Here is a 14051-nt window from a genome sequence, read left to right as displayed (position 1 = left end):
TCAGAAGTGATTGTTACAAGGTGATAAGAATTATCAAAGAATTTTCATTTTTCTAGGTAATTTTCTGTTTTTCAAGTTGACTGCAATGAGTGGAAGAGTTTTCAAATATCACACATATATATATACACACACATATATGTGATATGTATATACATATATGATTTTGAAAACATATACATTTGTATATAGGTATAAATGTATAAATATATGCATATGTATGTATACATTTATACCTATACACACACACACACAAACTTCTTAACATTAACTCGCTTAAAAAAGGAAGAATTTGTTTTCTCTCAGCCTGAAAAACTAGGATCTTATAACTAAATCTCCAGAAGCTAGGGGTATTTTAGGGTGAATGAGATTATTGAAAGTATTATTGAGAGGCCTACACAGCATATCAATAAAATAGAGTACACAAAGAAGACAGAAATTTTAAAAGTATTGCTGTTACTTTATAAATAATACAAAGCTTTTGATGCTTTCAGGAGGTAAAGATAAATCTAAAAGTTAAACTCAGGACATAAAGTCTTGATTAAATTTAACACAATATATTGGGGAGTCTTGACATTTGTTTAATTTGCAGAATTAGGATAGAAAACAAAACAAAACAAACAACATACGATCTTATAGAGAATGAGTTGAAGATAACCCCCTTGACCCTACACATACAGCTTTCCATGATGTCCTGGGGCCAAGCACCATTCAGATTTGTCCTTTAGATGTCCACAATGAACCATCGGAGATGGGCAAGTTCAGAATGTCATAACTTCATGAAGTAAGGAAGGAAAAGAACGAATATTTGTAAGACAAATGTTACTATGTGCTGGGTACTGGCCATAGCACTTTACTCATTTCATTTATAAATCTAAGGTTACACACATCAAAGCTATCATATAACCATGTGACTTAAAAATGATGAAGTAAATTACTCACTGATATGGTTTGCATCTGTATCCCTACCCAAATCTCATGTTGCATTGTAATCCCCAATGCTGGAGGTGGGGCCTGGTGGGAGGTGATTGGATCATGGTGGTGTATCCTCATGAATGGTTTCACACCATCCTCTTGGTGCTATTCTCGTGATAGAGGTCTTAAGAGAGCTGGTCATTTATAAGTGTGTAGTGACTCTCTCTTCCTCTCTCTTGCTCCCACCATGTGAGATGCCTTGCTCCCCTTTTTGCCTTCCACAATGATTGGAAGCTTCCTGAGTCCTCCCCAAAGCAGAAGCCACTATGCTTCCTATACAGCCTGCAGAACCATGAGCCACGTAAACTTCTTTTCTTTCAAAATTACCCAGTCTCAGGTATTTCTTTATAGCAATGTGAGAACTGACTAGTACACTCACAATCACACCTTCAGAAGCACTGCAAGGTGCTTTATAGCTGTGGAAAGATAAACTTACATTGAATATATTGTGCTTACTGAAACAGAAAGCATTTATTAGGAAGAATGATACAGATTTGTGAAGATTTTTATCTCATGGTTTGGAAGACAAAGGGGGTTGCTGTTGTACTTTAAGAGTTTCCCCCTCCCAGTTAGTTTCTAGTCTTGAATGTAGTACCAGAATCACTGCGGGGAGGTAAGTCTCTTCTCTCTCGTCTATCATTGTTAATGATATGCCCAGTGTTCCACCGTGAGATTCAGTGTGAGAAGTGAGATGGAAAGAATAGGTTATATGACATGTTATCACCAGGTCAGTATGCATGGAGAACAGAATGTTGTCTGGAATTACACCAAGTTAGCAAACAGCAAAATCTATCATCTTTGGCCAGCTTAAAGCCTCACAATACCCATTTTCTTAAAAAAAGGAGCAGAATGAAATCAACTTTGCCCACACGGTGATGAAAGACAAATATGAGAAAGTAAAATGCTAAGGCCTTATAATGGGTCCCTGGTCTTAAAAAAAAAAAAATTAGTTGGTTAAACTTTTGAAGAAGAAAAATGTGACTTTGAACAAAGGGAGATTGTGAAGTGACCATACCTTGTCATTCTCAGGATGCAGAGAGAAGACAAGAAAGGCAATTTGATGATTGCTAAGGGTGGGGAAGAAAGAGCTGCATCCATTTTAGCTTTTTACATGGCAGCATTTTGAATAGGCCACTCTAACATACTGATTACATACAGTGAGCTTGAGCTGAAATTAGACTCTACCATGTCTGAATAGTGCATAAACTGTAATAGACCTATTTCCAAGTCACATAAAACCATCTTCTTTTCAACTGTGGCGTAGAGGCTTTGAGCAAATTGTATTTTAAGTGAACTGTAAAAATTAAAGATGGATGGAGGCAGGTTTTATGCACTGATTTCTCCAGAAGGATGTCCCTAAACACAGAGTAAAACCTCAATTATTTTTCCATTAGCGTTCTCTGAATAAAGACTGTTTTTTTTTTTTTTTCTTTGCTGGTAAGTCAGAACTGCTTGGTATGCATATTTAAATAACAGTCATCCTGAATTAGCTTTAAGAACTACCTCTTAACATAATGGATGCATTAAAATGTAAAATAAAATTAAGGTGACACAAAAAGACCTCGACACACAAGAAAAGAATAGGAGGTAATAGATACTGCAAGCTTCTCCACCATTTTCTGTGCCTTGGATTTTGGAAATAGCTTTGAGCGCAATCACAGTCACTTAATGTCTAGTCACTGATACAAGTCAGCTTCATCTCTGCCAAAAGTTATTTGTTGACAAAGGAAGCACCTATCCTTGTCTAACTGACAGGTGTATATGTGGCTACCTAAGAAATAACGCTACAAAGCAATCAGTTTTATTGCTAGTTAGTTTAAGGGAGAAAGTGCTTTGTATAAATTCTAAATATCAACCTCAAGTCTGCCAATGAGGCCATGCTTTGTAATCAAAGTTCCTCCTGTGCAGTTTACGGGGGAAAAAAGTATTTAATAACTACTAAGACATCTGAACTCATTCCCAGTCAGCACATTTAATTACAATGCTTAAAAAAATATATATATATTGACCTCAAGGACAAGGGGAACTGTGACAACTGAACCAAGAAGTATTTATTAGTGACAATAAAAGAAAAATGTTCTTTTACTATAAAGCCAAAGAAACTAAGGAGAACAAAAGACCCTGAGGAAGATCCTAATGAGAATTTTATGAATGCATGCTTAGAAATCAAGATGCATTTATGTAACAGTAGGGATGAAGATGAAAGTAAGACAGGAATAATAAAGGGTGGTATCAGGAGAATAGAAAATTCCAGGCAGCAGTTTCACATGACTAGCAAAAGGAAAGTGTTGAAATAGCTGTATAAACTAGGAACTGATACGAATGAAAAACCAGGGTGTAGGCCAAGCTGGTTAAGACCAACTAAATCCAATCTCGTGCTTGACTATTTTTCTGTAAGTTATTGCGGTAAAGGTGGTTTTGGTTACATGAGTAAGTTCTTTAGTGGTGATTTGTCAGATTTTGTTGCACTCAGCATCTGAGCAGTACACACTGCACCATATTTGTAGTCCTTTATCCCTCTACCCCTCGCCCCACTCTTCCCCCTAAATCCCCAAAGTCCATTCTATCATTCTCATTCCTTTGTGTCCTCATAGCTTAGCTCCCACATATCAGTGAGAACATACGATGTTTGGTTTTTGCCTTCCTGAATTACTTCACTTAGAATAATAGTCTCCAATCTCATCCAGGTCACTGCAAATGCTATTAATTCATTCCCTTTTATGGCTGCATAGTATTTCATCATGTATACATATACCACAGTTTCTTTATCCACTCGTTGACTGATGGGCATTTGGGTTGCAACTGTGAATTGTGCTGCTGTAAACATGCATGTGCAAGTATCTTTTTTGAATAATGGCTTCTTTTCCTCTGAGTAGATACCCAGTAGTGGGATTGCTGGATCAAATGATAGTCCTACTTTTAGTTCTTTAAAGAATCTTCACACTGAGGCCGGGCGCGGTGGCTCAAGCCTGTAATCCCAGCACTTTGGGAGGCCGAGACGGGCGGATCACGAGGTCAGGAGATCGAGACCATCCTGGCTAACATGGTGAAACCCCGTCTCTACTAAAAATAGAAAAAACTAGCCGGGCGAGGTGGCGGGCGCCTGTAGTCCCAGCTACTCAGGAGGCTGAGGCAGGAGAATGGCGTGAACCCGGGAGGCGGAGCTTGCAGTGAGCCGAGATTGCGCCACTGCACTCCAGTCTGGGCGACAGAGCGAGACTCCGCCTCAAAAAAAAAAAAAAAAAAAAAAGAATCTTCACACTGTTTTCAACAGTGGCTGTACTAGTTTACATTCCCCCAGCAGTGTAGAAGTGTTCCCTGTTCACTGCATCCATGCCAACATCTGCTGTTTTTTGATTTTTTTATTATAACCATTCTTACAGGAGTAAGGTGGAATCATATTGTGGTTTTGATTTGCATTTCCCTGATCATTAGTGACGTTGGGCATGTTTTCCTATGTTTATTGGCCATTTGTATATCTTCTTTTGAGAACTGTCTATTCATGTCCTTAGCCCACTTTTTGATGGGATGATTTGTTTTTTTCTTACTGATTTACTTGAGTTCATTGTAGATTCTGGATATTAGTCCTCTGTCAGAAGTATAGATTGTGAAGATTTTCTTCCACTCTGTGGGCTGTCTGTTTACTCTGCTGACTTCCTTTTGACATGCAAAAGCTCTTTAGTTTAATTAGGTCCCAGCAATTTATCTTTGTTTTTACTGCATTTGCTTTGGGGTTCTTGGTCATGAAACCCTTGCTTAAGCTAATGTCTAGAAGGGTTTTTCTAAGTTACCTTCTAGAATTTTTATAGTTTCAGGTCTTAGGTTTAAGTCCTTAATCCATCTTGAGTTGATTTTTATATAAGGTGAGAGATGATGATCCAGTTTCATTCTCCTACTTGTGGCTATTCAATTATCCCAGCACCATTTGTTGAAAAGGGTGTCCTTTTCCTACTTTATGTTTTCATTTGCTTTATCAAAGATCAGTTGGCTGTAAGTATTTGGGTTTATTTCTGAGTTCTCTATTCGGTTCCATTGGTCTTTGTGCCTATTTTTGTACCAGTACTGTGCTGTTTTGGTGACTATGGGCTTATAGTATAGTTTGAAATCAGGTAGTGTGATTCCTCCAGATTTGATCTTTTTGCTTAGTCTCTTTAGCTATGCAGGTTCTTTTTTGGTTCTATATGAATTTTAGAATTGTTTTTTCTAATTCTGTGAAGAATGATGGTATTTTGATGGAAATTGCATTGAATTTATAGATTGCTTTTGGCAGTATGATCATTTTCACAATATTGACGTTACTCATCCATGAGTATGGGATGTGTTTCCATGTGTTTATATCATCTATTATTTCTTTCAGCAGTGTTTTGTAGTTTTCCTTGTAGAGGTCTTTCTACTCCTTGTTTGGGTATATTCCTAAGTATTTTGTTTTGTTTTGTTTTGTTTTTGCTGTTGTAAAAGTGATTGAGTTCTTGATTTGATTCTCCACTTGGTTGGTGTATAGAAGAGCTACCGATTTGTGTACATTAATCTTGTATCCAGAAACTTTGCTGACTTCTTTTATCAGTTCTAGGAGCTTTTTAGAGGAGTCCTTAGGGTTTTCAAGGTAAACGATCATATCGCCAACAAGCAGTGACAATTTGACTTCCTCTTTACTGATTTAGATGCCCTTTATTTCTTTCTCTTGTCTGATTGCTCTGGCTAGGACTTCCAGTACTACATTGAAGAGGAGTAGTGAGAGTGGGCATACTTGTCTCATTCTACTTCTCAGAGGGAATACTTTCAACTTTTCCCCATTCAGTATTATGTTGGCTGTGGGTTTGTCATAGATGGCTTTTATTACATTAAGGCCTATGTCCCTTGTATGTCAATTTTGCTGAAGGTTTTAATCATAAAAGGATGCTGGATTTTCTTGAATGCTTTTTCTGCATCTATAGAGATGATCATGTAATTTTTTTAAAAAATTCTGTTTATGTGGTGTATCACATTTATTGACTTGTGTATGTTAAGCCATTCCTGCATCCCTGGTACAAAACCCACTTGATCATGGTGGATTACCTTTGGTATATGCTGTTGGATTCGGTTAACTAGTATTTTGTTAAGGATTTCAGCATCTGTGTTCATCAGGGATATCGATCTGTAGTTTTCTTTTCAGGTTATGTTCTTTCCTGGTTTTGGTATTAGGGTGATGCTGGCTTCATAGGATGAATTACAGAGGTTTCCTTAGTGTCAAAAGAATTGGTACCAATTCTTCTTTGAATGTCTGATAGAATTCTGCTGTGAATCCATCTGGTCCTGGGCATTTTTGCTGGTAATTTTTAAATTACCATTTCAATCTTGCTGCTTGTTATTGATCTGTTCAGGGTATCTAATTCTTCCTGATTTAAGCTAGGAGAGTTGTATTTTTCTAGGAATTTATCCATATCTTCTAGGTTTTCTAGTTTATGTGCATAAAGGTGTTCATAGTAGCCTTGAATGATCTTTTGTATTTCAGTGGTGACAGTTGTAATATCTCCTGTTTTATTTCTTAGTGAGGTTATTTGGATTTTCTCTCTTGTTTTCTTGGTTAACCTTGCCAATGGTCTATCAGTTTTATTTATCTTTTTAAAGAACCATCTTTTTGTTTTATTTATCTTTTGTATTTTTTTGTGTGCCAATTTCATTTAGTTCTGCTCTGATCTTGGTTATTTCCTTTCTTCTGCTGGGTTTGGGTTTGGTTTATTCTTATTTCTTTAGTTCCTTGAGGTGTGACTTTTGAGTGTCAGTTTGTGCTCTTTCAGTCTTTTCAATGTGGGCATTTAGGGCTATAAACTTTGCTGTTAGCACTGCCTTTGCTGTATCCCAGAGGTTTTGATAGGTTGTGTCATTATTGTCATTCAGTTCAAAGAATTTTAAAATTTTCATCTTGATTTTGTTTTTGACCCAATGCCATTCAGGAGCAGGTTATTTAATTTCCATGTATTCGCATGGTTTTGAAGTTTCCTTTTGGAGTTGATTTCCAGTTTTATTCCATTGTGGTCTGACAGAATGCTTGATATAATTTCAATTTTCTTAAATTTGTTGAGGCTCATTATATGGCCTATCATATGGTCTCTCTTGGAGAAACTTCCATGCTCTGTTGAATAGAATGTGTATTCTGCAGTTGTTGGATGAAATATTCTGTATATATTTGTTAAGTCCATTTGTTCCAAGGTATAGTTTAAATCCATTGTATCTTTGTTGACTTTCTGTCTTGACCTGTCTACTGCTGTCAGTGGATTATTGAAATCCCCTGCTATTATTGTGTTGCTATCTATCTTATTTCTTAGGTCTATTAGTAACTGTTTTCTAAATTTGGGAGCTCCAGTGTCAGGTGCTTATATGTTTAGGATTGTGATATTTTCCTGTTGAATAAGGCCTTTTACCATTATATAATGTCCCTCTTTGTCTCTCTTTTAACTGCTGTTGCTTTAAAGTTTGTGTTGTCTGATATAAGAATAGCTACCCCTCCTCGCTTTTGGCGTCCATTTGCATGAAATGCCTTTCCTCACTCCTTTACTTTATGTTTATGTGAGTACGTGCATACTAGGTGAGTCTCCTGAAGCCAGCACATAGTAGGTTGGTGAGTTTTTATCCATTCTGTGATTCTGTATCTTTTAAGTGGAGCATTTAGGCCATTTACATTCAATGTTAGTATTGAAATGTGAAGTACCATTGCATTTATCATGGTCTTTGTTGCCTGTGTACTTTTCAGAGGTGACCAGGTGCTAGCATCCCTCGCTCTCCATGCCTGCTCGACCTCGGCGTCCACTCTGGTGGCACTTGAGGAGCCCTTCAGTCAGTCACTGCAATGTGGGAGCCCCTCTCTGGGCTGGCCAAGGCCAGAGCCCGGCTCCCTCTGCTTGCCGGGAGGTGTGGAGGGAGAGGCGCCGGCAAGAACTGGGGCTGTGCATGGCACTCGTGGGCCAGCGTGAGTTCCGGGTGGACACAGGCTCAGCGGGCCCCACACTTGGAGCAGCTGGCTGGCACTGTCCAGCCCCAGGCAGTGAGGGGTTTAGCACCCGGGCCAGCAGCTGTGGAGGGTGCATCAGGTTTCCCAGGACTGCTGGCCTGCAGGCGCTGCACTCAAATTCTCAGGGGGCCTCAGCCGCCTCCCCACAGGGCAGGGCTCAGGACCTGCAGCCCGCCATGCCGGAGCCTCCACCCTGCCATGGGCTCCTGCATGACCTGAGTCTCCCCAACGAGTGCTGCCCTCTGCTCCATGGTGCCTGGTCCCATCAACCGCCCACGGTCTGAGGAGTGTGGGCCCATGGTGCGGGACTGGCGTGCAGCTCTACCTGTGACCCGGTGCAGGATCCACTAGGTGAAGCCAGTTGGGCTCCTGAGTCTAGTGGGGACTTGGAGAACCTTTATGTCTATCTGGAGGATTGTAAATGCACCAATTAGCACTCTTTGTCTAGCTCAATGTTTGTAAACTCATCAGTCAGTACTTTGTATCTAGCTAATCTAGTGGGAATTTGGAGAACTTTTCTGTCTTGCGCTCTGTGTCTAGCTAAAGGATTGGAAATGCATCAATCAGCACCCTGTCAAAACGGACCAATCAGTTCTTTATAAAATGGGCCAATCAGCTCTCTGTAAAATGGACCAATCAGCAGCATACGGGTGGGATCAGATAAGGGAATAAAAGCAGGCTGCCTGAGCCAACAGTGGCAACCTGGTTGGGTCCCCTTCCACAGTGTGGAAGCTTTGTTCTTTCACTCTTTACAATAAATCTTGCTGCTGCTCACTCTTTGGGTCCACGCCGCCTTTTTGAGCTGTAACATTCACCACGAAGGTCTGCAGCTTCACTCCTGAGGCCAGCGAGACCGCAAAACCACCTGGAAGAATGAACAACTCCAAGGGTGCTGCCTTTAAGAGCTGTCACCGTGAAGGTCTGCAGCTTCACTCCTGAAGTCAGTGAGACCATGAACCCACCAGAAGGAAGAAGACAGTGTGCCTAAGCAAAGATCTTTTTGCAGTGAATTACCCAGATGTTCTTTGTGGTTCTTGTATTTAGATGTCTAGATTTCTAGCAAGGCCGGGGAAGTTTTCCTTAATTATTCCCTCAAATATGTCTTCCAAGCTTTTAAAATTCTCTTCCTCCTCAGGGACACCGATTATTCTCAAGTTTGGTCATTTAACATAATCTCAGGCTTCTTGGGGGTTTTGTTTGTATTTTCTTATTCTTTTTTCTTTGTCTTTGTTCGATTGTGTTAATTTGAAGACATTGTCTTCGAGCTCTGAATTTCTTTCTTCTACTTGTCCAATTCTATTGCTGAGACGTTCCAGAGCATTTTGTATTTCTAAAAGCGTGTCTGAAGTTTCCTGAATTTTTTATTTTTTTTTAAGCTATCTATTTACTTGAATATTTCTCCCTTCACTTCTTGTATTGTATTTTGGATTCCCTTGCATTGAGCTTCGCCTTTCTCTGGCCCCTCCCTGATTAGCTTAATAACTAACCTCCTGAATTCTTTTTCAGGTAAATCAGGAATTTCTTTTTGGTTTGGATCCATTGCTGGTGAACTAGTGTGATTTTTTTGGGCCATCGAGTACCTTGTTTTGTCATATTACCAGGGTTGGTTTTCTGGTTCCTTCTCACTTGGATAGGCTCTTTCAGGGGGAAGGTCTTGTTCAGATTATTTTGTCCCACGGGGTGTTCCTTTGATGTAGTACTCTCCTCCTTTTTCTATGGATGTGGTTTCCTGTGAGCTGAACTGCAGTGATCAGTTGTCTCTGGTACTGGAAGTTGTGTGCACAGAGTCCTGTGATGTGAACTGTCTGTGAGTCTCTCAGCTGTGGATACCAGTGCCTATTCTGTTGGAGGTGGCAGGGAGTGCGATGGACTCTGTAAGGGTTCTTAGCTTTGGTTAATATTCTATGTTTGTGCTGGTTGTCCTTCCTGCCAGGGGGTGGCGCTTTTCCAGAGAGCATCAGCTGTGGTATTATGGGGAGAAACTGGCAGTGGGCAGGGCCCTAGAACTCCCAAGATATATGCCTTTTGTCTTCCGATACCAGAGTGAGTAGGGAAGGACCATCAGGTAGGGGCAGGGCTAGGTGTCTCTGAACTCAGACTCCCATGGATGGGCCTTGCTGTTGCTGCTGTGGGGGATGGGGCTGGGATTCCCAGCTCACTGGAGTTGTGTGCCTAGGAGGATTATGGCTGTCTCTGCGGATTGTCAGGGCCGGTCTCACTCCCACTGTGTTCCCCACACCGCCCCTACCCTCCACCCCACCACCACCGGTCCCAACACCACCACACACACACACAGCTGCCAGGTTGTTTCCAAGCAGAGAAGCAGTACCGGCCTGCCCCAGGCTACCAACCTCCCAGCTGCAAAAGAAAAGGGCTTGGTTTATCCCCTGCCTGTGGAGTCTGCACCCTGGATTTGTGCCCTCCCCGGAGTCCTGGCCAGGCGCTTTCTCACCCTGTTCAAACTGTTACAAAGTTCAGCTAGAGATTTGCTTCTCCCTATGGAATTTTACCCCCCTCTCCTCTCCCGTTGGATCCCTGTGGTGCCAGGCAGGAATGGCCTGCTTGGTGACCCAGCAATCTCCCAGGGCCTTTCTGCGGCTTCCTCTCCCCGTGTATTTCACTAGGCTCTTCAAATGGATTCAGCTCCAGGTAAAGTCGGAAACTTCTCCAGCAAACAGACCTTCAGCTTCTCCAGTAGGGATGTGTGTTTGGGAAAGGAGGGTCTCCCTTCCCCACTTCCTCAGTTGGGGCACTCACAGTTTTGGAGGAGTCTCCTGGGTCCTGCAGGAGCAGTCCGTTTCCTTCAGAGGGTCTGTGGGTCCTCTCCATCGTGTGGAATTTGACCTAGGTTTCACCTAGGACCTCATTGTACACTCATTAACATACTAAATCATACACCCACCAGCACCATGACAGTTCCAGGAACATTCATGTTTGGTGTAAAAATAGGTGGCACCACAGTTCCAAGAAATCTCCATCTTTTTTCAGGGATCTTCATGAATGTTTCACCCCTTGGTTAAAGAAACGCATATGGCAGCAGCCTCAAACCCCCTTACATGACACTCACCGGAGTCCACCCACGCTCCCCTCTCTTGAGTGTGTACTTTTCACTTTGCAATAAATCTCTGTACTTTCACTGTTTTCCAACTCATCCTTGAACTCTTTCTTGCAATTATGTCAAGAGCCTGGATACCAGCCAGTCCTGAGGTCCCAGGGGTATTTGGGGACCTCCCCTAGCACACCAATATCAGGAATGTCACTATTCAGAGGTTCAGTAAAATTACTCACCACAAATTAACCAGGAAAGGGTGCTCCAGACCCTGCATGATCTGGAGTTCCTTGAAGACATTTCTCACTTCATTGCGCTCCACACACTTTTGTTTATTCATGTACTTCATTGCGTACATCTTCTTGGTATCATTCTTCTGTACAATGCAGACCTAATGGTGAAAACCCGAGTGAGTGAGTGATTAGGGAGGTAGTGGATCATCGTGATGAGAGACAGAACAAGACATGTTATTTTCTGTGGCTTGGATCCTTAACATTTGCAAATTACACAATGCTAAAAGTTCCCACTTAGCTCTGATTTTGGATTAAAAATTTCATTTTCTTTTCTATGTACCAGTTCAATTCTTGGATCTCTTTTTTCTCAAACAATTTTGCCTGGTTTTGCTTTTTGGGTTCTTAAGACAGCATTTTGGTGAAAATAGCTGCCTCCATGTCAGGAATATTCCAATAACAAGTAACATCCTTAATCCTGCTTTGAGTGACTGAAATAGACATGACTAAACTGTCAAGCTGAATAATACTGTGCAAAGAATTTCTGTTTACAACCATAGATGATATAACCAAAAGGACTTTAAGGACTGGAAAAACATTAAATATAATGTCCATGTTTTTGAAATTTTTTTAGAGGTCTGTGTAATACCTGATACAGTAAACAGAAAATGATTTCAAAATACAAGTTTAATATGAAATATTATTCTCTTAAAGTATGTCTCCATTGAGAAACTAGGAATCAGGGTTTGAATACAGAAGTTTCTTGCAAAAAAAAATTAGACTGAATATGTATATTTCTTAAGATAAAAACATTATACAAATGAGGAAACAAATAGAAATCAGGTGGCTTCTTTCCCACATGAAAATAATGAACTCTTCCATAAACGAGATAACTATTGCTGGGTGTACAGCTGGTAGAATCGAAAATGATTCTGAAATCTTCATCTCCTTTAAGGTAGAGAGAAAAGTCTTAAAGTTTACTGACAGTAAACAGATTTGAGTTTAATGAGATTATTCTAGAGAACAGTGTACGTTCATTATGTAGCTGCCTGTCACGCGCTTTTCTTAAACTGTGGTGACAATTTTATAAAAATCCATTACAAAAACATTTTCACTTGATTATCCTTCCTTGCGGTCCCAGCAACTCAATAATATGAACATTTCTGGACCCTCTGTTACCTGGGCTACATAACCTTGCTGGTGCTTAATCATTTCAATTTGTTCTCACCTTCCCAAAACTGCCTTTCCCAATGGCTCGCAAAATTTCAAAGTGGTCAAAGTTGACTGTAAAACAACAAAAAAGAAGAATATCATGAGTAATTACCAATTTCTCTTTAGTAGCTAATAAATAACATGATCTCAGACTACCTTAAAATGCCAATCTAATCATCCAATAAACATCTATTGAACACTTATTATGTATTAATCATAGTGCTTAGTGCTGGGAATACAATAATAATAGAGTAAAAATAGAATCTCTGCCTTTATGGAGTCTGTAGTCAAGTAAGGGCCCTATAAAGACAGAGACTCTTATAGACTAAATAGTCACAAAAATAAATGGAAAATTCAAGCTCCCGCTGCAAGTTAAGAAGAGAGGTCATGGGACTCTAAGAACGTATCACAGAGCATTTGATATAGGCAGCAAGGTAAGGAGAAACATCTCTGAGCACAGAATGACTTCAGAAAGATCTGCTCCCAGGTGCATCGTATGTATGACTTTACCAAGGATCAGCACTTTAAAATGTTCTCCTTGCCTCTTTTCTTACTACAACCACTCTTTTGTATCCAAGTAATTTCAATTTTCCCAAGTAGGAAACTATTACACCTCTAAGTGTGTAGCCTGAACTAATCTCCAAAGTGCAGACTTGTAACAGATTAGAATGGATATGTGTGCAGAAGTCCACTGAATTTTGCTTTGAAGTAGAGTCGATCCTCCACGTCTGAAATTTTAAAATTTCAGTCCCTAGAAGAAGCAATAGTTGATTAGTTTATAGGTTTTTTGAGTCACTGCTTGTGAAATGTATAATGATGAGAAGAACAAATCATAGATTCTCCTGTGCAGGTGACAATCTTTGGTTTCTTGCCTTGATAACTAAGAAAATATTTGACTCTGTTTCCTGGTTTGTGAAATAAGGATTTAGATGAATTAAATTCCAAATAAGTGATTTTAAGAGTTTTTTCAGAAAATATTGTGAAACACTAAATGGTATAATTTGTCTCTTTAAAAGACCTAGTTTGTCTCTATTACCCAGAATAATTAGATAATCTCCTTCTGAAGGAAAAAGTTTGGCTACAGTGCCTCTCAAAGTCTGTCCAAGATATCTGAGAGTCAAACATTTTAATGATGTGGCTTAATCATCACTTCTTCTTCTCAATTCCAAATTCCCTTTCTATCATAAAACCCACTGGATCATGTGAGGCAGATGTATATTACAAATAATCCCGTACTTGGACTCAAAATAATGAAGAGACCAGAGATAAATGACAGACTCTTCAAGGCTCCATTTTCTCATGAGAAAAAAATTGGACTGACTCTCCTAGATCAAAAGAAAACACCTTGTACTAAGAAAGCACTACTAAACCTGTTTACATACTTAACATAGTTACTCAAGGGAATGACTTTTCTTCTCAAACTCCTTGAATTCTGAGTTTATTTATCCACTATAACATAAGCTCAATGAGGGTGGAGATGATATGTCCTTTTGCTCACCCTGGTTCCCCTACCGCCTCAGAAAATTTTTGGCTTAGGTAGTTGAAGGCATAACTCTTTGCAGTTCTCACATAGCCAGGTCTTAGCAAATAGATCAAACTA

General features: G+C 40.0%; 1 protein-coding gene across 2 annotated transcripts in view; it reads right to left on the bottom strand.

Moving 5' to 3' along the window:
* STK32A (serine/threonine kinase 32A) overlaps window positions 1–14051 on the bottom strand; it is a 151318-nt gene that overhangs the window by 99430 nt on the left and 37837 nt on the right. For both annotated transcript variants that reach the window (XM_010383381.2, XM_010383382.1), the window contains exons 3-4: window positions 12468–12523; window positions 11249–11400 (exon numbers count right to left, since the gene is read on the bottom strand). In XM_010383381.2, the coding sequence (XP_010381683.1) occupies window positions 11249–11400; window positions 12468–12523 (208 nt within the window). The remainder of the gene's footprint in view (window positions 1–11248; window positions 11401–12467; window positions 12524–14051) is intronic.

The sequence above is a fragment of the Rhinopithecus roxellana genome, chromosome 3 (genome assembly GCF_007565055.1).
Source record: "Rhinopithecus roxellana isolate Shanxi Qingling chromosome 3, ASM756505v1, whole genome shotgun sequence".
Taxonomy (NCBI): Eukaryota; Metazoa; Chordata; class Mammalia; order Primates; family Cercopithecidae; genus Rhinopithecus; species Rhinopithecus roxellana.
The sequence above is the reverse complement of the archived record's forward strand: the minus strand, read 5'-3'. Positions and strand labels throughout refer to the sequence as shown.